This window comes from Mustela nigripes, chromosome 3, assembly GCF_022355385.1.
Source record: "Mustela nigripes isolate SB6536 chromosome 3, MUSNIG.SB6536, whole genome shotgun sequence".
NCBI classification, from domain to species: Eukaryota; Metazoa; Chordata; class Mammalia; order Carnivora; family Mustelidae; genus Mustela; species Mustela nigripes.
This window is the reverse complement of record NC_081559.1, coordinates 115,067,684-115,088,544: the sequence shown is the minus strand read 5'-3', so window position 1 is coordinate 115,088,544 and position 20,861 is coordinate 115,067,684. Positions and strand designations below refer to the sequence as shown.

Genomic DNA, 20,861 nt, shown 5'->3' with positions numbered 1-20,861 from the left:
ATTCCAATGTTAACATTTTAATGCTATTTAACCTTAGTTCTATCATTTCCTATGGATACTGGATTATTGAATGTTGATCCTAAATTATTAAAAAAAAAGGGCTAGCATACAATTACCTCAATGTTTCAGGGATTATTTATTATAATCCTAGTTCTGTATAAAATTCTAGCCTATGGTGGTTTTATAAGAATAAAACCTGCTATGGGGCACCTGGGTGGCTCAGTTGGTTAAATGTCCACCTTTGGCTCAGGTCATAGTCACATGGTCCTGGGACTGGATCAGTCCTGCATTGGGCTCCTTGCTCAGCAGGAAGCTTACTTCTCCCTCTGCCTGCCACTCCCCCTGCTTTGCTTTCTCTGATAAATAAATAACATCTTAAACAGAACAAAACAGAACAAAAAAGGATAATGCCTGCTAGGATAAAAGTAAATTGGAACCTATATTATAGTGAATTTCTTTTGTGCATTCTAAAGTACTTATTACCATCATGAATTTCCATGAGTATAACATTTATTAAAGTTATTTTTCTTAATGAAAAATAAAACCAGATAACCAAGTATTACTTAATCAATCATTTATTTAGGAAAAAGTTTACATATTAGGATAAAGTAGAAGTTAACCTAAACCTTAATCATTTACAACCACCCATTTTTTTCATCTTATGGGAGCCATGAGAATAAGCCTCTAGAAGGAATTACACTTGAGAGTTTTAAGAGGGAGAAAGCTCTGGTCCTTCATTACCTCATACTGAATGATATGCCCTGGCTAAGTTTTATCTCATATTACAAAAACTTCAAGCATATGGATGATTGCCTTTAGAAAGTTCAGCACAAAACCATGACCCGTGACTCAGACTGCCATCTCCAAAAAAGACTGACATCCTAACATATACATACATACATATATATGGAAATACACATTAAAAACCCTGGTGCTAAAATAATGGCACTTAAAAAAAATAACCTCAAAAAAAAAAAAAAAAAAAACCTCAACTGTAAATTGGCACAGTATTTTCACTAAGGATGTTAAATAAGCGAAAACACCCACTTCACTGAACCCAGGTTAGAAGATTTTTATGGAGCCAAATAATGACTTTAAGAATCTATTTCCACAGACAGCAACAGTGGCAGCTCATTGGCCTCTATGCTGCACACATAGGCACACAAGTACAACACCTTAGAGCTTCAGAGCAAGCGGACAGTTTTGCCAGTTACTGTTAAGAAGTCATCATCAGCCAAGGCACGCAGGGCTTCTTCAAACATATCTTTGGTAATAGCCTTTGGGGAAGAGATGAAAACAATTATTTTACACATTAAGTACTCCCTTACCTGTTAGATACGCTGATTTCAATGTAAAGAGCTACCAGTCTCTTTCCTTTTTGGTAGCTGTATACACGCCTTAGGTTCTAACCAGGAGGGTAACCATTTCATGCAGAGGGCCTGAAGACAAATAGATAGGCTTGCTATCTACCCTTATGGTCTGTAGAAATATTCAACTCTGCCCCTGTAGTGCTAATCCAGCTGTAGAAAATATGCAAATGAAAGCAGGCAAATGGCTGACTTGGACCCTGGAGTTCTTTTCACTGGGTAACCCAACTTTATTTACAAAAGGGAACCTGATCATTTCATCATTACCTTATGATGCATGGCTAATATGCAGGGTTAACGCTATTTATCATGGGAAAAAACTGCAAACATCCTAAATGTTCAGCAATCGGTTTAGTAAATGATGGGATAGGCACTCAAAGGGATCTTACCCAATCATTATAAATAATGTTATTCAGCCTATTCACAACACAGATGATGTTGACAGCATATTTTAAATTAAAAAACAAAGAAAAAGCAAGTTATAAAACAGTGTAACTCTAACTATGTTCATATTTCAGAAAGACCACATGTGTACATATACACAAAAACTATTAATAGAACAAAATTTTGTGGTTATTTCTTGATGATGAATTTGTGGGGGACTTTACCTTTTTTTAATCCAGACCTATATTTAATACTTAAATGAAAGAAAAAGATTTTAAAAAACCTTAAAAATGGCGATTCACAGACATGTACCCCTGGGGATAAAAATACATTGTATGTTTATAAAAAAATTAAAAAAACCCCCACAAAAACCTTAATAGAAGTACTAAGGTAAAAAAGAAAATTTCTATTAAGCAAAAAACTCTTATAAACACTTACTATGTCAGACTGTCCCCGGATATCTTCAAAGAGTTGCTGATATTTTAGAGCTGGTGTTTTGCCCTTAGATAAAATAAGTTTTTTCAATGCTTCAGCTAACTCTTCTTTCCGTTTACGAGAGGTGGCACTCATTCCTGATTTAAATGAAAAAAAGAAAGAAAGAAATTAATGAAAATATTTCTGCTACAGGGAAGTGAAGTATTTCAAATTTCCATTAATATTTCTTTAGTAGTGTTGCCACGAAAAAGATTAGGGGACAGTGGCTGAATGCTAAAATATATTCAAAATTTTGAGTTCTGAATTCTGTTTCCAATTTTCTATAAGCCAGTAACTGCTAGTTTCCACTGAAACACAGTCCATGTAATCTATATAGCAAGCAGTCAGTGCTCATTAAGAAATGAATTATTTAAAGTGGACTAACAGAGGTACCTAGACAGCAGAAAAGCTCTGTGAAATTAGATACAACACTGTATGTGCATGCATGTGTCTAAGCATATTTTTCTCAGCTTTTAACAGGATTCTCAAAGAGGCCCTGATCTGAAAAAGGTTAAAAAGTCCGTCATTTCAAATAACTTAATTGTTAGCTCAACTATGAAATACAAATTACTTACATGTTGTGTGTGTGTGCATATGTGCGTGCATGCGTGTGTGTGTGTGTGTGTATAAATTTCATGTGCTCTTATGTTCAATGCAAACAGACCTGTAGTTAGAATAGATATGTCCACAATGCCAGTCCGAGGGTCAGTGGCAGACTGCTTTAGAGCTTCCCGATGGAGGCGTTTTGCTTCTTCAACATCAACTCCTTCAACTTTACTTGAGAATCGTACTTTAGCGTGGGCTTCTGCTAATCGAATTAATGATTCCAGCTGTCGAGGGTACGCAGAAACCATTCCTCGGCTGCTACCAATCTTCCTCATGTCTACATAAGCCTAGTGTAGGCAGGAAAAAAAACAAAAAACAAAAAACAAAAACTAAAACCAAAACTCCTTGTAACAATACTTTAGTTTTGTGGCTGAACTTTGAACAGTTAGGATTCTGTTAAATAAACTAACGGCGGCCAGGTGCAGTACTGAGGGGAATCAGAAGTCAGATCTAGCCCTGGGCCTTAAAGCTCATCATGAAGGTGGTATCTGATGTGGCTATGAAGAGTGAAGAATCGGGGTGGGCTAGGAGGTGTGTGAGGCTGGCATTCAGGGGACATGGTGTGTTGGGGTAAAGGGCAGGTCGCAATTACAGCAGAGGACCAATCAGGGTGCCTGTCTGAAAAAGGTGCTCAGGCACCAACTCTGGTTTACACCTATGCTGAGGGTTTATTTAATGACTGAGGCATGCAAAGATTACTGAAATAATGTTACAAATCTGAGTTGTAGTAAACTCACATATATAACATCACTTTTAATTTAGTTTTATTTTGTTCCAAGATTCATTGTTTATGCACCACACCCAATGCGCTCTATGCAATACATGCCTTCTTTAATACCCACACCAGGCTCACCCAACCCCCTCCCACCACCCCTCCAAAATCTTCAGTTTGTTACTCAGAGTCCACAGTCTCTCATGGTTTGTCTCCTCCTCTGACATCCCCCAACTCACTTCTCTCCAACTCCCAATGTCCTCCGTGAACATCATTTTTTGTTGAGCAACCCTCAAGTATATGATACAAATGGAAAATTATACATCACCTATAACTTTCTTTGAGTATTTTCAGGGGCTTAGTTAGGATATAAAGCCCACTAAGCACCAGGAACCTTTTTAATATAGTGTTTGAATAACTGAATGTGTCATTATGCACTGCTGTCCAAGGGAAAGGCTACAGAAAAGTGAACATCAGGTACTCAAAATTCCTTTTACTTTTTAGAAACAAGCAAATGGAAGCTCAGAGAAATTACATGACTTCTTCAGAGTTACAAAGTTACTAAGTAGCATAACTTCTACTTCGACTCATGTATTCTGAGCTTAAACTTACTGTGTTTACAAACATTTAATTATAAAAAGCTTGTAGGACATATATAAAAGAATCTTTTCCCTTTTCTACCTTTAGAGAAGTCAATTTTGCAACATAGGAGAAAAAAGTAGTTATACAAAATAATACGTCATTAACAAAACTACTTTTTAATGGAGATAGTCAGCTAGTGACATTAACGTTATTGGCTACAGGCTCAATAAAAACATTTCTCAGGATTTAAACATGGACGTGTGTTACCTCAATGAGAGCCTGGCTGGCTTCTTGGCTCAGACGAGGCATGACCATGCTGTGGGCGTAAGCAATGTAGTCCTTTAGCACTGCCATGTCCATGAACTCCTCTTCCACTTGCTCCTCACTCTGGTAGTATAAAGCGACAAGGTGGTGGGCCAGACGCCTATCATAGGCTTCGTCCTGAGGATCCAGCATGAGGAATATCAAATCAAACCTGAAAAAATATTGTAAAAACATTGTTTTCCTGCTTGGGACACCAATATACCCACATATGTAACTTAAAAATTGCTCCTGTGGCTCCTGGGTGGCTCAGGTGGTTAAGCCTCTGACTCTTGGTTTCGGCGCAGGTCATGATCTCATGGGTCCTGAGATTGAGCACTGCATCAGGTCCGTGCTCAGTGGGAAGCCAGCTGGAGATTCTCCCTCTCTCTCTCTGCTACCCCCTTGCCCCCCTCCCCCATACACTCTCTCTCAAAATAAATAAATCTTAAAAAAAAAAAATTTGCTTCTGAGCCACCTAGGCATGATCAGTGAATGTATGTGTAGTCAGAGCTGCCAAGGAAGAATTAAGAGTCTGCTCTCCAGGGGTGCCTGGCTGGCTCAGTCATCAGGCATCTGCCTTTGACTTAGGTCATGATCCTCGGGTCCTGGGATCGAGCCCCCCATCAGTCTCCCTGTTCTGCGGGAAGCCTGCTTTTCCTTCTCCCGCTCCCCTTGCTCGTGTTCCCTCTTTGTGGTCTCTCTTAAAAAAAAAAAATGATAATTTTGAAGATTGTAAGATTTAAAGGAAAAAGCATTCAACTGTTTTGGGAAAAAAAACAAAAAACAGAACAGAACTCTGGAACAAAATTGAATAATTAAAATCTAAAATCTGGGGCGCCTGGGTGGCTCAGTGGGTTAAAGCCTCTGCCTTCAGCTCAGGTCAGATCCCAGGGTCCTGGGATGGAGCCCCACATTGGGCTCTCTGCTCAGCAGGGAGCCTGCTTCCCTTCCTCTCTCTCTGCCTGCCTCTCTGCCTACTTATGATCTCTGCCTGTTAAATAAATAAATAGAATCTTAAAAAAAATACATAAAATCTAAAATCCATTTATGAAATACTATAAATAACTACTATAATAAGGTAAAATACTATTTATAAAATACTATTACAACCCATTAATGAAATCAGTATTTGTAGCAGTGGCATTGAGAAAAACTGGATTATAATTCTACTTTAACAAATTTAATTTTTCAGAACCTTATCTGTCATGTGAAGCTTTTCTCTGTACTTGATGATATTCTTTAGCGACTTTAAGGCAGAGATGAGCAGCAAGTGATGGGCTTCTGAAAAGGATGTCAAGGTGAAATGTCCTAACAGCTTCAAAGAATGAATAAATGTTAAGGTGCTACCTGATAGCTGAGTAGAGAAACACAGTCCTTGCCATGAAAACCTGACCACCCCTATTAGAAAATTTTGCTTTAGAGTGAAGAGCTTATGATGCTAGTAGTGGTTGAATTTTATTATTTCCCTTTATCTCACCCTGAAAATTCTACAAATGAGCAAAGTAAGCATCTTCTTTATGTTCTCATACCTTGATAATAAAGTGTGAGGTAGCTGGATATTTTCAATGGTCGTTTTTTTAGGATTCCATTGAGACTCAATAGGATTTGCTGCTGCCAGGATAGAGGTGCGAGCATTGAGCTGACAAATAATCCCAGCCTACCAGAGAAAACAGTGCAGTTAGAAACTTCACCCTGATGCTGGTAGGAACCACGTGAGCTATCTTCACCTGGAGTGCACTTTGCCGTACATCCACCGTCACCAAGAGTCACACACATCACCTTGTGTGTGTGATGATACCAACAGATTTATCTGGGACAATGCCATCCTCAGATTCATGCCAACAATCATATTCTAGACAAATGTATGCTGTAACTACATTCTTCTCAGAAACTAAACCCCTGCATAACATTTAGGACAAACTCAAGTTCTAGGAATACCACATATTAGTGGGTTACTATAGCAAAAAAGATGAAAGAGGAAATACTCAAAGATATTTAGCTGAAACCTAATAGGAAAAGTAGTCATGAGTTTCCCAAAGTTAGAACCAAGGTGAATATGGGTGCTAGATTTCTAAGTGTACCCATGTTGACACATGGAGAACGGGCCTCTCACCTTTGCAATTGAAAGAGTCTGCTGTTCCATGACTTCATGAAGTACTGATCTTGTACTTTCATTCATCTTGTCAAATTCATCAATACAGCAGATACCATTGTCACTCAGAACAAGGGCACCAGTCTGCAAGACAAGCTGCCTCGTCTCAGGGTCTTTCATCACGTATGCAGTGAGGCCTACTGCACTGGAGCCTTTCCCAGATGTGTACTGGCCCCTGGGGACTAGATTGTACACATACTGCAGCAGCTGGGACTTGCTGGTCCCAGGATCACCACACAACAGGATGTTGATCTCAGCACGAAATTTGCCTCTTCCTGTGTGACTAAAATCCTTTCTTGTTCCACCAAAGAGCTGAAGCAAGATTCCCTAAACAAAAATGTTTAAACATTCACTGACTACAGAGCAATTGATCTAGTTTAAATGTTAGAGGTATTTTCTTATCCTGTGAATAAAAAATTATAATTAAATTAAGGCAATGTATAAAGAGGAAAGTGCTTTAAATGAACTAACCAATTTATATAGACTCACATACCAGTGTGCCAGAATGGTGGCTATGTAAATCTCTATTCTGATCCCATCTAGCTTTTGTTATTCTTTAGAAACATTTAATTTCAATGTAGATATGAGGAAATGGACAATGACCAATTCTTTTCAACCAATAACCAAGTCAGATGGTAAGCACCTTGCTCTGTGGAACACCCAACAGTTCTTATTCTTTAGGGATGGGGTGGGGATGGTAGTGATAGAAGGGGCACATATTCGTGCCTTTTGATCTCAAAGAACTATAAATCCTGATCAAAGTTAAAAGTCCACTGTTACCTTCTTTATATCTTCATGTTCATAAATACTCGGAGCCAAGGCTGAAGCAAGTCTCTCATAAATGTCTGGCTTTCTAGAAAGTTCCTTGAGCAATTCCACCCGTTTCTCTGAAAAAAGTTTCTGCTCTGCTTCTTCATCAAAGCCATGCAGGCGTTTTGCATCAGTTTTCCGATAGTGAATGACATCAATGTGGGTTTTGTAGACAGACTTCACATTACTTACTCTTGAATTGACTCGGATAGGAACAGCTCGATAGATACCTGAGGGCACAATCAAGAGATATGCTTTTACCTTCCCCTAAATGGCACATAAACTAGCAGACAGCAGGCAGCACGTAAGAGACCTGAGGGCTGGCAGTGGAGGTGAGTTTTGAGCATACTGCCTTCATGACCTTCCTAGAGTCAAGGACTCGCCTATACTGCAAAGCTCCCTGGTGAAAATGGCAAGGCAAGTTGGAAAAAACACAGGTTTTATTTATTTATTTGTTTGTTTGTTTGTTTGTTTATCAGAGAGAGAGAGGGAGAGAGACCGAGCACAGGCAGACAGAATGGCAGGCAGAGGCAGAGGGAGAAGCAGGCTCCCCGCCGAGCAAGGAGCCCGATATGGGACTCGATCCCAGGATGCTGGGATCATGACCTGAGCCGAAGGCAGCCGTTTAACCAACTGAGCCACCCAGGTGTCCCAAAACACAGGTTTTTTAAAAAAGCAGACCTAAAAACGTGTTCATCTATAACCATCCATTAGCTCTATGATCTTGGGCACCTGAGTACAACCATACTGCATATAATCACTCTGAGATTTAAATGAAATTACTTTGCTTTCAGCATAATGCTGGCTTACAGCTGTGTTCAATAAACAGTATTTTGAAACAGTTTTTTCATTTCTTTTAAGCTGAATGTACAGAATCTGCTTAGTAATTATTTGACTAGAACAAAGTACTAAAATCCTGTACCAAAAATTTGGAAAGGAAATACTAAAAAGCTCTTTTAAAAATTACTCAAATAAGTAAATAAAATCTTTAAAAAGATTACTCAAAAGTTATTTCACAGACTAGACTGTCTATAGAGTCAGAGGTAAAGATACAGTAAAAGAAATATTACTACATGTTATTAATAACAAGAAGTGTTTCTAGGTGAATGGGCATGCCCTAGCACACTTCCTAAAGAATATAATTTAAGAACATTAGAAGAAATAAATGAGTAATCAGCCCTCAACCATACCAACTCATTTGTTTTTCAAAAAGAAGTTTCCCAAACTGACATCTGTGATGTTTATCTTTTTTTGACTTTCAATCCAGAAGGCTTGGACTCTGGGATAATCCAATTTCTTGCAGCTTTCTGAGGAGCAACTATCTGCTCTATCACAGGCTTCTTAGCAACACATCATAGATCACCAATCCTTTTATTTAATAGGTCAATGTAATTCTTTTTTAAAACATTAAAAACCAGTTCATATGTAGCATTCTGAGAGTACACAACCTCCTTTATGGTAAGCTGAATTAGGGACAGATAACTGTTTAAAGTGTCTACTTATTTTTACTGGTGCTTGCAATGATTCTTCATCACAGAACAACTTCAATATTTATTTTACATCTATATGGTGCTTTCCACAGCTCCCCTCCCCAAACACATTCATCTGTATAATCACATTAATTCTACTTGGCAGTTGAGGATATTAAAATAGATTAAATACTTTATCAAAGGTTTCAGACCAATATAGGGTGGCAGAACAAGGATTGCACAACTTTCACTAATGACACATTCTTTCATATTGTTAATGAACTACAAGTGCTTTTATAACTTAAGGTTGTTATAGGCAACCGTTGGGCTACACCTACTGTGGAGACACAGGATGAGAAGTCTTAACTCACAGAACACAACTAATGGGTTACATTAAGAGCTGCAGCCACTCCCTGGATTCAGTCCCCACCTTGACCTCAGTGAACTCTGCCTGCTATTCACAGCACCTTTGAGAAACCAGGTGCTTATCCTACTCTGAAGCATCAAGAGAAAGACTGGCATATTCACGTGGTAGAGTAGAATAAGCACTTTCTTGGCCAGGAGAGAAGGAGAAACCTTGTGTCACAGATTACCACATAACCTCAGCTACAGTGATCTGAAAGTCTCTGAATCTCTACTTCCTATAAAAATACCACAATGTGAGGCACCTGGATGGCTCAGTCAGTTAAGTGTCTGCCTTCGGAACAGGTCACGATCCCAGCACCTGGGATCAAGCTCAACATCCGGCTCCTTGCTCAGTGGGAAGCCTGTTTCTCCCTCTCCCACTCCCTCTGCCTATGTTCCCTCTCTGGCTGTATCTCTGTCAAACAAATAAATAAAATCTTAAAAAAAAACCCCACAAACCACAATGTAACTCTGCAAGGTACTCTGACCCATTTCCTCTCTATAATAAGTAAATGTTAACCCTAGCTGTACATTTGGGAAGTGGCAAATTATTTAAAATTCCAGGTTGGTGAGTGCTGCTTCCTGAAGCTGCTGGTAGAACTCCAATCTTACCAATACTAGCCTTGTCTGAGCTGTTTTCTCCAGATACCAGTGCTATCAGGTCAAAATACACTTATAGCTCTGGAACACTGAAATAGTAAAGAGCAAGCAACAGCAGACAACACATTGAAAGGTTCCACCCTGCTAAGTAAAAAGTGAATAAAGCATTATAGGCAGGACCGGGCTTCAGGCCAATGAATTCATGACCAAGAGAAAGGACTGACTAAAAAGCATAAAAAAACCCCAAACAAATAAAAAAAACCCCAAGGCATACTTATCTCATTAATATAATCTACATTCTAACCTGTAACATTCACTCTGTCTCCAGGCTGAACCTTGTCAACAAGATCATTGTGAGCAAAAAGGATGACAGTGTGAGGCGTCTGCCCTGCAGGCATATCTTCAGGAGACTCTTGGAGTTTGATCTGAAAGAACAGAGGAAACAGATAACTCAGGAAATGACAAGCACAATTTAGACAAAACTGCCCATCTTTGTACCACTTACAGATAACTATTTTTGATGTTACCACATTTCTACTTTATAAAAAGATTTCACTTATTTATTTTAGAGAGAGCGCACATGTGCATGTGTGTACACCCAAATGGGGGAGGTCTGAAGGAGAGGGAGAGAAAGCAGACTCCCAGCTGAGCACATAGGAGCACCTGACACCCTGAGCCAAGATCAAGAGTCTCACACTCAAGCGACTGAACCCTACCACATTTATTTTTAAAACACCATTCTCGGGGCATCTGGATGGTTCAACTGGTTTTAGTATCTGCCTTTGGCTCAGGTCATGATCCAGGGCCCTGGGAAGAGCCCCGCATCAGGATCCCTGCTCGGTGGGGAGCCTGCTTCTCCTTCTGTCTCCCCTCAGTTGTGTTCATGTTCTCTCTGAAATAAATAAAATCGTAAAAAAATACCATTCTTTGTTTTTATCTCCAGATAGCCAACATTTTTTTTTTAAACCTTTAATGTGACATAAACATACATTTGTAAGGATTATTGTTTACATACAAATTCCCCTATTTGGGAGACAGCCGTAATTTGTGAGACTGTTTTTCACCATTTCAAGGATGTAGTGAACATTTCTTTGCATACACGTTTGTCTAAATTTCTAATTATGTTTTTAGCAATTACTTCTCATAGATTTCCAAGGTGGAGAAGTACACACTTTTCAGATTCCTGGTTAAGTACTTTGGTGCATCTTTCCTATTCACTGTGTGCATCTCATAAACACTTGGCCTGGTTACTCACACAGCAGTATTGGCTGAGCACTTGGCCTGGTTCTAGGTGCTGGGGACTCCGCAGTGAATGAAGTCTTCCCTTGGAGTGGAGTGAGGACAAACAATGCACAAACATACAAGTGAGCATATAACATTTGGCAGTGACACACGTAATAAAAGGAAAAAAGAGTAAGGAGCATGAGCAGTGGGGGTGGAGGAGATGCTTTTCACAAGGCAAGGTTAGGGAAGGCTTTTCTCAGATCAAGCAACCTCTAGGCAAAGGTTTAAGGATATTAGGGAGGAAGCCGTGTGTTCTGTAGTGTCAATGGTCCTGAGGCAAACCTGTGCTTGGTTGAGAAGCTTGGTTGTTTCAAAAGGAAATGGTTGAGACACTGACAGTGAGGTCTGTGGGTATGAAGGTGTGTTGTGGTGTTATCGGGTCATGGAGTTTGGAAACTACTCTAGGATAGTTTTATTTCAAGTCAGTTTGGGAGTCTCTGAAGCATCCTAAGAAAGAATATTACACTAAAAACGACCTGGGAGCACGCTTCCATATTTGTATCATAGGTCTCAGCACCATGCTGGCATGAGTTGAGGTACATTTGCTCCAATTATTGGTAGCAATATTAGATGAAAATTTCTATCTATAATTAATTTTCAATTCTTTGGTTAGTAAAAACATTCAACACTTCTTCACATTTGCTAGTATTTTTCTTATTGACTCCCCATAAAGGAAATTAGCTTTGTAGTATTTTGACCATATTCTATTTAAATTTTAGAAAGTTGTTTTAACATTACAGCAAAATTCAAAAAACTTAACAGTCCTTGTCCCTGTGCCTACTTTAACACCATTACAATCACAGCAAATAAACAATTTTTACTTTTCCTACTTATTCCTATGTTGTTTTGATAACTTCATCTTAATATTTTCATTATTAAAGGGGTGACTGGGTGGCTCAGTCAGTTAAGCATCTGACTCTTGGTTTTGGCTTTTGTCATGATCCCACAGTTGTAAGACTGAGCCCTGTGTGGGGCTCTGCACTCAGTGTGGAGTTGCTTCATTCTTTTTCCCTCTCCCTCCCCCTGTTCTCCATCCTATGGGCACACTCCCTCTCTCTCTCTCGAATAAAATCTTAAAAAAAAAAAAAATCATTAAAGACACAAAAACCAAACTTGCTTTACAATAAAATTTGAGAAAGACTTCAGAAAAATTGTCAACTCATTCTGTACCAATGGGAACAGCTGCAAAATGACAAAATTTAACTAATGTTTACCGATATAATTTTCAAAATATTTTATTTTTAAGTATTCTCCACACCTAACGTGGGGTTCAAACTTACAACTCTGAGATCAAGAGTCGCCTGCTGTACCAACTGAGCCAGCCAGGCACCCCAATTTTTACTGATCTTAGATGTTTCATATACTTTTATCTGACATACTAAATTTTTAAAAATAAGCTTAAGTATTTCCTATAAAAACATCTCAAATTAAATTTTTTAAAAAGATTTTAGGGCACCTGGGTGTCTCAGTCGTTTAAGCATCTGCCTTTGGCTCAGGTCATGAGCCCAGGGTCCTGGGATGGAATCACATGAGGCTTCTCTTTCTCTTTCTCCCTCTGCCCTCCCCTCTGCTCATGTGTACTCTCTCTCTCTCAAATGAATAAAACCTTAAAAAAAAAAAAGGGAACATTTATTTTGGGGTGGGGGGAAAGCAGGAGGGAAGTAAGGGATAGAGGTAGTGGGAGAAAAAAAGCCTAAAGACTCCACACTGAACTCCACACTGAGCTGGATGTGGGGCTTGATCCCTCAACCTTGCTGAAAGCAGATGCTTACAAACTGTGCCACCCAGATACCCCTCAAATTAAGTTTATTAAGTCAAAAAGTGGAATAGTGAGGAAAAAAATAGTGAAAGAATGTGTTTTCTTATTTAAACTTTAAAAAAAAAAAAGGTATTTATTTATTTGACAGACATAGATCACAAGTAAGCAGAGAGATAGGCAGAGAGACATGCAGAGACAGGGGGGGAAGCAGGCTCCCTATTGAGCAGAGAACCTGATATGGGGCTCGATTCCAGGACCCTGAGATCATGACCTGAGCCAAAGGCAGAGGCTTTAACCCACTGAGCCGCCAAGGCACCCCAGAATGTGTTTTTCTTATTAGAAAGTATTTTAGGCCATGAGAACGTGGTATATAATCATGACCTGGTGCTCACTGGCAATAAAAAAGGAAAAGCCCCATCCCAAACCTGAAGCCCTAAGCACCAATATGCCAATGGGGATGCCTCCCAAGGCACCCAAGAAGGCACATACCATCTGTTTGTCAGAGAACACAGAGCGGTTGTGGATCAGTGCCATGCTGTGAGTGGTGTGGCAGCGCTCACAAACAGAGGGCTCAGCAATGCGGCCACGGTCAATCTCTACCCGGGCTGTGTGGGCACACACTTGGCACTGGAAGAAGGCCTCTTGCATCTCTGGAATCAGCTGGGATGTCCTGATTACCATGCCACTGATGGCAATGAGCTGGTCGATGTCTGTAAGGAGTTGGGGAGAGAGGTCAGCTTATCCATCAGCCACTGCCTGCAGCCCAGAAAGAAGTGGTCTCTTCCTTGAGCTATATTCCTGCCAGGGCAGGTCTAGGTGTGCCGTTGAGCCCAGGAGAATCTTACTGGGGATGGCTGTGGTCACAGGGAGGTGCTATGGTCAGGGAATGCATGTTTCATTGGGTATCCTCAGGTCTGGCCTGGGATGCCCTTCCTGTGTTGTCTTCCTTCTTCTCAACTCTGCTGGCCCTCTGGCCTTCTGCCCGAAGGCCCACTGTCCAATAGGCATCCACCATCTTTCTGCTTATCTACCTCCTGTTCCCCTCCACCTTCTGGGTTTGCATTAGAAGCTTTACACTTCTGCCTCCTTTGCCGCATGGCCTTCTTCCTCACACACTGTATTATGCTGAAGTCCTGATGCTCAGTGTATGTGAAATGCATTGGCTCCAGAGCCAGATGATCTGGACAGAGTACCTGTGTGACCCTGGGGACACCTTAGCCTCTCTGTGCCCTTCTACACAAGACAGTAATGGCATCTGCCTTACATTTGTTAAAGATTAAGAGCCTGCATACATCAAGCCTTATAAGAACAGTACCTAGCAGAAATAAGCACTATACAACTTAGACAATCATTACTATTTATATAAGAAAGACTTCATACAGAATATTTTTCACTTTTGCACCTGGTTCCTCTACAGTTTGGACCATCCCTGACAAGAAAACTTTTACCCAATTCATTCCCACTGTTAGTTCCAAACGAGTTACACTGTTATTCATAGTCAACAAAACATGGTCTGTAGTTAGCCACAACTGGCCTTGCAGATTGCCACAGCCTTTCAGTACTTATTGCTGCCTCACAAGCTCTTTCCCACTTGGTCTTGTCCTCCCTTCTACTTACTTAAAAATCTTCCTTCCCTGCCTCCCCACCAATCCTTATTCTACTTTAAAAAGTAACCTTTGTGGGTGCCCGGGTGGCTCACAGGGTTAAAGCCTCTGCCTTCTGCTCAGGTCATGATCCCAGGGGCGAGCTCTCTGCTCAGAGTGGGGAGCCTGCTCCCTCCCTTCTCTCTCTGCCTGCCGTGGTCTGCCTACTTGTGATCTTTGTCAAATAAATAAATAAAATCTTAAAAAAATAAAAAATAAAAAGTAACATCTGTAGTAAGTTACAGAAATCAATAGAAAAACTTTTGTTAGGGCACCTGGGTGGCTCAGTGGGTTAAAGCCTCTGCCTTCAGCTCAGGTCATGATCCCAGGGTCCTGGGATCGAGCCCCACATCGGTCTCTCTGCTCAACAGGGAGCCTGCTTCCTCCTCTCTCTCTACCTGTCTCTCTGCCTACTTGTGATCGCTGTCAAATAAATAAATAAGGGCGCCTGGGTGGCTCAGTGGGTTAAGCCGCTGCCTTCGGCTCAGGTCATGATCTCAGGGTCCTGGGATCGAGTCCCGCATCAGGCTCTCTGCTCAGCAGGGAGCCTGCTTCCTCCTCTCTCTTTCTGCCTGCCTCTCTGCCTACTTGTGATCTCTCTCTGTCAAATAAATAAATAAAATCTTAAAAAAAATTAAAATAAATAAATAAATAAATAAAATCTTAAAAAAAAAAAAAAGTTTAAAACTTTTGAAATTAGTTGGGTATTTGGCAATCCCTCTTCATCTGAAATTATGATAATCTCCAGTCTTAGCCTTCATGTACCAATGCTCTGCCCCTGAAAAATGAACTGCAGCACTCTCAGTTTCCTACATCCTTCAGTGTCTCCACTGAATACCCTATCACAAAGTAGGGTAAGGAACCAATTTCATAAGAACATATGTATCCTTTAATCAACAGTGAACTCCAACATTTGTTCCTTTGTTAGCTGTTCTATTTTCTTATACTGACATTTGTGTCCTTTGCGCATTCACCTATAGGACTGTTTATAAATTCTCAGCAGTTTTTATATCTTAATCTTCATACATGGCAAATACCATGTTTGTCTTATATTTTCACTCCTATGGCTACTGTCCAGCTTAGGACCCTGCTGCTCCATACTAGAGCTACTATTAAAAAGTCTCTGAACTGAACTTTAACACACCTTATACCTGGCACACTAGACTCACCATGAGATCCTCAAGAGTGGTAAAATCTTTCTCACTTTCTTCTGAAAAAGTATCAATTGCTCCCTACTGACTTTGGAATAAAAATCTGTATTAAATTGGAATTCAAAGCTCTTCAGGACCCAGACTTTCCAGTCCTAACACAAACACTACCTCTCTTACTTCTGGCCTCAGCCAGCACTTACTATCTGCATATAGCTCTGCTTTGCTTCTGCCTACATCACCTTTGTGCAGCCCAGAGTGAATTCCCTCATGTCTGCTTTCCAAATCCTTACTGTAACTAAAATTTCTCTTTCACCATGAACTCGTCCCCCCTCCTTGGGCTAAGACATCCCTTGCACTGCTCTATTGGCCTATGTTTTTTTTTTTTAATTTACTTTTCCAGCTAGATTTTTTTTTTTTTTACAAGACTTATTTAATCATTTGAGGGGAGGAGGAATCCTCAAGTAGACTCCCTGCTGAGTGTGGACTTGAGATCATGACTTAAGCCACAATCAAGAGTTGGATGCTCAACCCATGGAGCCATCCAGGTACCCCACAAACCAGATTCCTATAAGCTCCAAAGCAGGGATCATATTTTGTATTTGTTTTCTGCAGTGATTTTGAAAATATGCCTACTTAGTAACTGAAAAACTATTACATTTGGGCAAGTTCACCTTAAGATAAAGAACTGTCAAGTGTTATAACATATATATTTTTTAAAAGATTTTATTTATTTATTTGACGGAGATCACAAGTAGGCTGAGAAGCAGGCAGAGAGAGAGGAAGGGAAGCAGGCTCCCTGCTGAGCAGAGAGCCTGATGCATCCCAGGATCCTGAGATCACAACCTAAGCTGAAGGCAGAGGATTTAATCCCCTGAGCCACCCAGGTGCCCTGAGAGTTACAACATCTTTTATGTAATTTAAAATTTAACAGTTAAGTTAAAAGAAGGCAGGGTTGGTTCAAAGGCATATAGGGTAAATCAATCTGCCATATATTTAGTCAATTTATAATCTATTACCACCACTATCACATATACAATTCTTTTAAAATTCCTTGATGAAATAAGATTTTATTTTTATGTATTTTCCTGCTATTAAAAAATATTACCTTCTGGATTCAGGTTTCTCATATTCTTCGTCTTTAATGCATTGAATGGTCTTACTTGAATCTGATGTTCCAAAATTGAATCAGGGTAACGGTCAAAGAAGATTTCATTGACAGCCATGTCAAAGGTTGGGATAACTTCCTATAAAAATGAATTTAAAGAAGCCAAGCTGTGTTTATATTGCCACCTTAGAATTAAATACCAGAAATAAGGGATTTCATATTAGTGAAGTATAAAAAGAAATACATCTGGCATAAATCTTAAGTATCACTTGTATATAATCACAAACATATTGTTTAAAGACTTTAGGTATATTGAGACTGAGCTCTCTCACCCCTGCATATTTTCATAATGGTTAGGTGTGATCATATATATGAATACTTCACAATGTACTGACATATCTTGGGCTTTTAATTAGTAATGAAAAGCTTTTGATCTCATACTTTTATGTTAGTGAACTTGATACAGCTAAAGATCAAGATACAAAACCAAGTCTGCTTGCCTCCAAAGCCTACAACTAGAATAAATATAGCTGATACTTCAATAATAAAATTTGACCTAAAGCTTAAAAGAAAAAGGTTATAGGGCGCCTGGGTGGCTTAGTTGGTTAAGCGCCCCGACTCTTGATTTTGGCTCAGGGCATAATCTTGGGGTTGTGAGATCGAGCTCTGTGTCAGGTTCTGCACTGGGTCTGGAGCTTGCTAAAGATTCTTTCTCCCTCTTCCTCTACCCCTCCCACCCCCCCAAAAACAAACAAACAAACAAAAAACAATTAAAAAAGAAAAGGATTACAACAAGGTTAACATAATCAGCTATGGATGGCACAAAGTGTAATGTGCTTATTTATAAAATATTTTTGCTTAAGGGATGCCTGAGTGGCACCGTTGAGTGTCTGACTCTGCATTTCAGCTCAGGTCATGATCTCGGATCATGAGAACCAGCCCCAACTGGGGCCCTGCACTGAGCCTGGAGTCTGCTTCAGACTATCTATCCCTCTCCCTCTGCCAACCACCCCCTGCCACCTCCTATGTGTGTGTACTTTCTCTAAAATAAATAACTCTTAAAAAATTTTTTTTTTCACTTAAGATAGTTTACTTCATCCAACTGAAGTAGCTATCAATTTTAAGATTCATCATTACTTTAAATACTATTAAGAAAGAACCTGCCAATTAGACTATGGCCTGTGACTATTTTGGAAATATTAAAGTGTGAGAAAATGTTCATCTTAAAGGAGAAGAGTATGATTTTCTTAAGTTTTTGTGCTCTGGAGGCATTTTCTTTCTGTTACCCAGGAAATTCTGCTATTCAAAAACCCTCTAGGTGTTCTGGATGTTTACTATAATTCGGTAAGGTCAAAATCAAAATCTTACCTGTGGGTAGCAGATGAGCTGTCTGTATAGATTTTTGTCAAATGATTTTATGTGTTCGCAGTTTACATTTAAAAATGGCTCCCCGATGACATTAATCTAGAAGAGAAAACAAACAAGTTATGTTCTGCTAATTGTCTTAAAATGCATTAATTTGATTTTATAAGACTATTTGATTACCTCCCCAAGTCGTTGCATGTACAGAGGTTCAGTAATATCTATGCCAATATTTTCTTCTTCTTTAGCCAGAGGGTCAATAAAACGTTGAAGGAATCTCTTGATGTTGAGAGAAAAAGAGTAAGTCTGATGCATTTAGGAATAACTACTCAAATGCAAAAAATCATGAGAATGTTCCTATTTGGAGACAGATATAAATGGTATTTTTTTCTTTTTAAAAAAATCAACAATTCTAAGCCACCTAAAAACCTACCCAAGTGCTATAGCTACTTAGATACTGTTTATAAATCTTTTCTCCCAGCATTTTCAGAACCCTAAAGTATTAACATACAGCTTACCTGAAAATTTTCTTTGCATGTTGACACATTTACGTCTGTTCCCCAAATCACAAGTTTTTGTCCCAGAGACTGCTCACTTGCCACTATATCTTCTGTTGCTGGCTATACAGAAAAATATGATAGAATGAGTTAATGGGGAATTACCCATTTTATGTTCCCCAAATGCTGCTAACAGAAGACCTACTGTATACTCACCACATCAGACTGCAAATCCACCTGCAGGCCCTTCCGTGCAGACCCCAGGTCAGGCCTCTGCCTCACAGGTGTGCCTCTAGCACCACTCCTTGGGGTTCCCTCCACCCGAGAGCTGGGAGTGCCATATGTCAGTGGTGAACTAACATCAAAGTCCACGGGAATTGCTATAAAAACAAAATATGAAAATCTACAATAAAATTCTGATAGCCTATCAAATCCTAAACTACAGCATGTTGACTTAAGTCATCTAAGAACAAGAGCAAATATTCCTTGAAACCTGTGGCAGTTAAGTTAACCTGCGGCAATTAAGTTAAGAGGGCTATTAAAGCTTCTAGTAAAAACCCACCAAATTTTTTCTTCTCTGTTCACTAAGTCTTAACATGTATCTATCTCCGTATTGGTGGTGAGCATACTAGCTCGTGTAGGGTTACATCAACTACCCATTAACAAACCAGCAAATATGAGCAGCTAAAGCATCCCTATATCAACCACAGTAGAACTTAGATCCTGCCAAAATCATACCTGAGGAATGTATCTGAGCAGGGCTGGAAAATAACGTATCCTGCGCGGCAGGGCTCTGCAGGTCAGCTCCAGGTGAGGTCGGCATGGGCTGTAACTCTCCTGTAGAGGTAGAATCTTCGCCCCTACGTCTCTGATACGGTGACGACCTGGCATCTTCACTTCGAGCTTGTGACATACAAAACAGAAAAGACGGCCATCAACTCTCCTGTTTGGTCTTCTGGGAATTCCATCAAGTCTCTTGGGAACAAATACAAACCAAACAAAACGGAGACAGATAGGCACGGACACTCTTAAAGATTAGAAAACAGGTTGGAAAAGGAGGAAACGAGGGCCTAGCACTTACTGCCTCTCCCTCTCTTTCTCACACACACACACAAATACACACACACACACAAGAATAGGCAAAGCCGTCCGCATATCTTATTCCACCTGGGCCTTAAAGACTGCTCTCAGAGCTAGAAACCAGGCTCGGCCAGGTTTCTCTGTGGTGGCGGGGAAAAAGCCAGAAGAGAGGATGGAGGATAATGAGGCGGGCTTGACTCACGGGAAGGGACTTACGCGTCTGCGCAGGTGTGACCCGCCCGCGCCGACTGCTGCGGCGGCTCGGGGTAGACGACGGGGACGACATGGTGCTGGTGGAACCTGCGCGAGAAAAGGGCAGGTTCCACCCGCCTCCGCCCCCAGCTTCCCCCATCGCACTGCACAGATACCCTCGCTGGGGTCCTCATCCCGCCACCCCGGCCCGCACGCTCCTACCCGGGAAATCCGCTCCGCGACGACGCCCGCAAGGAACCCGGACGCACCCGGTGGATAGCTCTCCTACACAGCAAGAGTGGAGCAAGGTTTCGCGCCAGCTGCCCGTCGTCAACGCCCTCGGCGGTGCCCCACCAATCACAGCAGCGCTCTGGCATGGCTCCGCCTCCGGGAGGCGCCACTGCGAGCCAACAGGGGGTACTGAAAGGCCTCCTCCAGCGCCCCACGGAAAGCAGACTCTAGCCTTGCTCGGTGCCCCCCTCCGTTTAGGTGGTCTGGCCCCCTGCTAGACCTCGTTTTCGCGGGAAACCTGGGGAGGACGGTCAGATTAAGTTCACAGACAGGGTGACTACGCAGTGTTGTTGGCTAAGGAGAAAATTCTTTATCCCTTAAGCATCTTCATTGCTAAAGACATTACACATGCACTTCTCACTCTTTATTAAGGAACAACTATGTAGATTTTGACGCAAGCCTCTAGATTGTCTTTTTTGTTTTCTGTCTCCGGTATTTAGTCAACTCTAATTCATCAACCACCCTCCCCATCTATTTCCGGAGGTTAAACTGCTAGATTCCTGTTTCTAAGCTTCCATGTATGCATGCCCAGTGTATTGTATGTATGTAACACACTCATTGTCCTGCCACTATCTTAACTGACATCTAAAGGGCTTTTCCTACATTGAAGACCCCTCCTTTCAGGGCCTCCCC

General features: G+C 40.7%; 1 protein-coding gene across 1 annotated transcript; it reads right to left on the bottom strand.

Annotated features, from left to right (window-relative positions):
- Positions 1-557: 557 nt before the first annotated feature.
- On the bottom strand, positions 558-20,263 carry MCM4 (minichromosome maintenance complex component 4). The gene is made up of 17 exons (XM_059394563.1): positions 20,160-20,263; positions 19,962-20,045; positions 19,404-19,568; positions 18,882-19,045; positions 18,687-18,788; positions 18,352-18,447; positions 18,175-18,270; positions 16,807-16,945; positions 13,397-13,617; positions 10,169-10,289; positions 7,361-7,620; positions 6,542-6,907; positions 5,958-6,085; positions 4,393-4,600; positions 2,890-3,118; positions 2,190-2,323; positions 558-1,277 (listed from the first exon to the last, which is right to left on the bottom strand). Exons 2-17 carry the CDS (start codon positions 20,029-20,031, stop codon positions 1,185-1,187), a joined length of 2,592 nt encoding a protein of 863 aa, XP_059250546.1. The 5' UTR covers positions 20,032-20,045; positions 20,160-20,263; the 3' UTR covers positions 558-1,184.
- Positions 20,264-20,861: the final 598 nt, after the last annotated feature.

What these genes read in the sequence shown, in the direction of transcription:
- MCM4 (XM_059394563.1), bottom strand. Translation starts at nt 20,031, where the DNA reads ATGTCGTCCCCGTCGTCTACCCCGAGCCGCCGCAGCAGTCGGCGCGGG. An exon ending in AGCTCATCTGCTACCCACAG is followed by an intron (nt 16,946 to 18,174) that starts GTAAGATTTTGA and finishes TCATTTTTATAG; the next exon opens with GAAGTTATCCCAACCTTTGA. An exon ending in CCTCACACTTTATTATCAAG is followed by an intron (nt 4,601 to 5,957) that starts GTATGAGAACAT and finishes ATATTTTTTCAG; the next exon opens with GTTTGATTTGATATTCCTCA.